Raw genomic sequence first — 650 nt, 5'->3', positions numbered from 1 at the left:
TTATATTATTTTGTAGCCTCTCCAAAGACTAGATATTCTTAGTTGAATTTTCTCTCCAGTCACATTGAATACATCTCTCAAATTAGCCAATTTATTTTGTTTATATATTTATTGTTTATTCTTTGTTTTGCCATAGGATATTTATATCTGCTCTTCCTTCATCCCTTTGAACCATTTTCTAATGATTTTCTGTGTCTCCAATATTCTGGGAAACTTTAACATTCACGCTCAATACTACTAGTCAAGATGAAAAGCACTGTGAAAAGCATCCTGTAAGATCCCAATGATATTACAACACTACTCAAGTACAGTGATTTATTTTTTCATTTTGTCTTCATTTTTTGGGTTATAAGGTTTATAATAATATCAACCAGATTTATCCTGCATTCATTGCTGTAACACCAGTGTTTTATCCAATAATTTACATATGGTAATTCCTGAATAATTCAGCTATTTTTTTTAATACTCTCTATTCTCTGATACATAGGGATCTCCAAGGAATGACTAAATCACCATACTTCCTATCACTGAAGGTCAGAACTGGTGAACAATTTATTAACAGACAGCAAACTACTTTCTGTTGCATTGCCTGAAAGAAATATTTTCTCCTTTGCAAGGCCAGCAATGCGACTCAACATCACTGCTTCCCC

At 32.6% G+C, this 650-nt stretch overlaps 1 protein-coding gene across 1 annotated transcript in view; it reads left to right on the top strand.

Moving 5' to 3' along the window:
- Window positions 1-624: 624 nt before the first annotated feature.
- Window positions 625-650, top strand: part of LOC102472704 (olfactory receptor 51B6) — a 1,101-nt gene continuing 1,075 nt past the window's right edge. The window contains exon 1 of the mRNA XM_006151717.1: window positions 625-650. Within this exon, the coding sequence (XP_006151779.1) occupies window positions 625-650 (26 nt within the window).

This window comes from Tupaia chinensis, unplaced genomic scaffold (assembly GCF_000334495.1).
Source record: "Tupaia chinensis unplaced genomic scaffold, TupChi_1.0 Scaffold000325_1, whole genome shotgun sequence".
NCBI lineage: Eukaryota > Metazoa > Chordata > Mammalia > Scandentia > Tupaiidae > Tupaia > Tupaia belangeri.
This window is presented reverse-complemented; position numbering and strand designations above follow the sequence as displayed.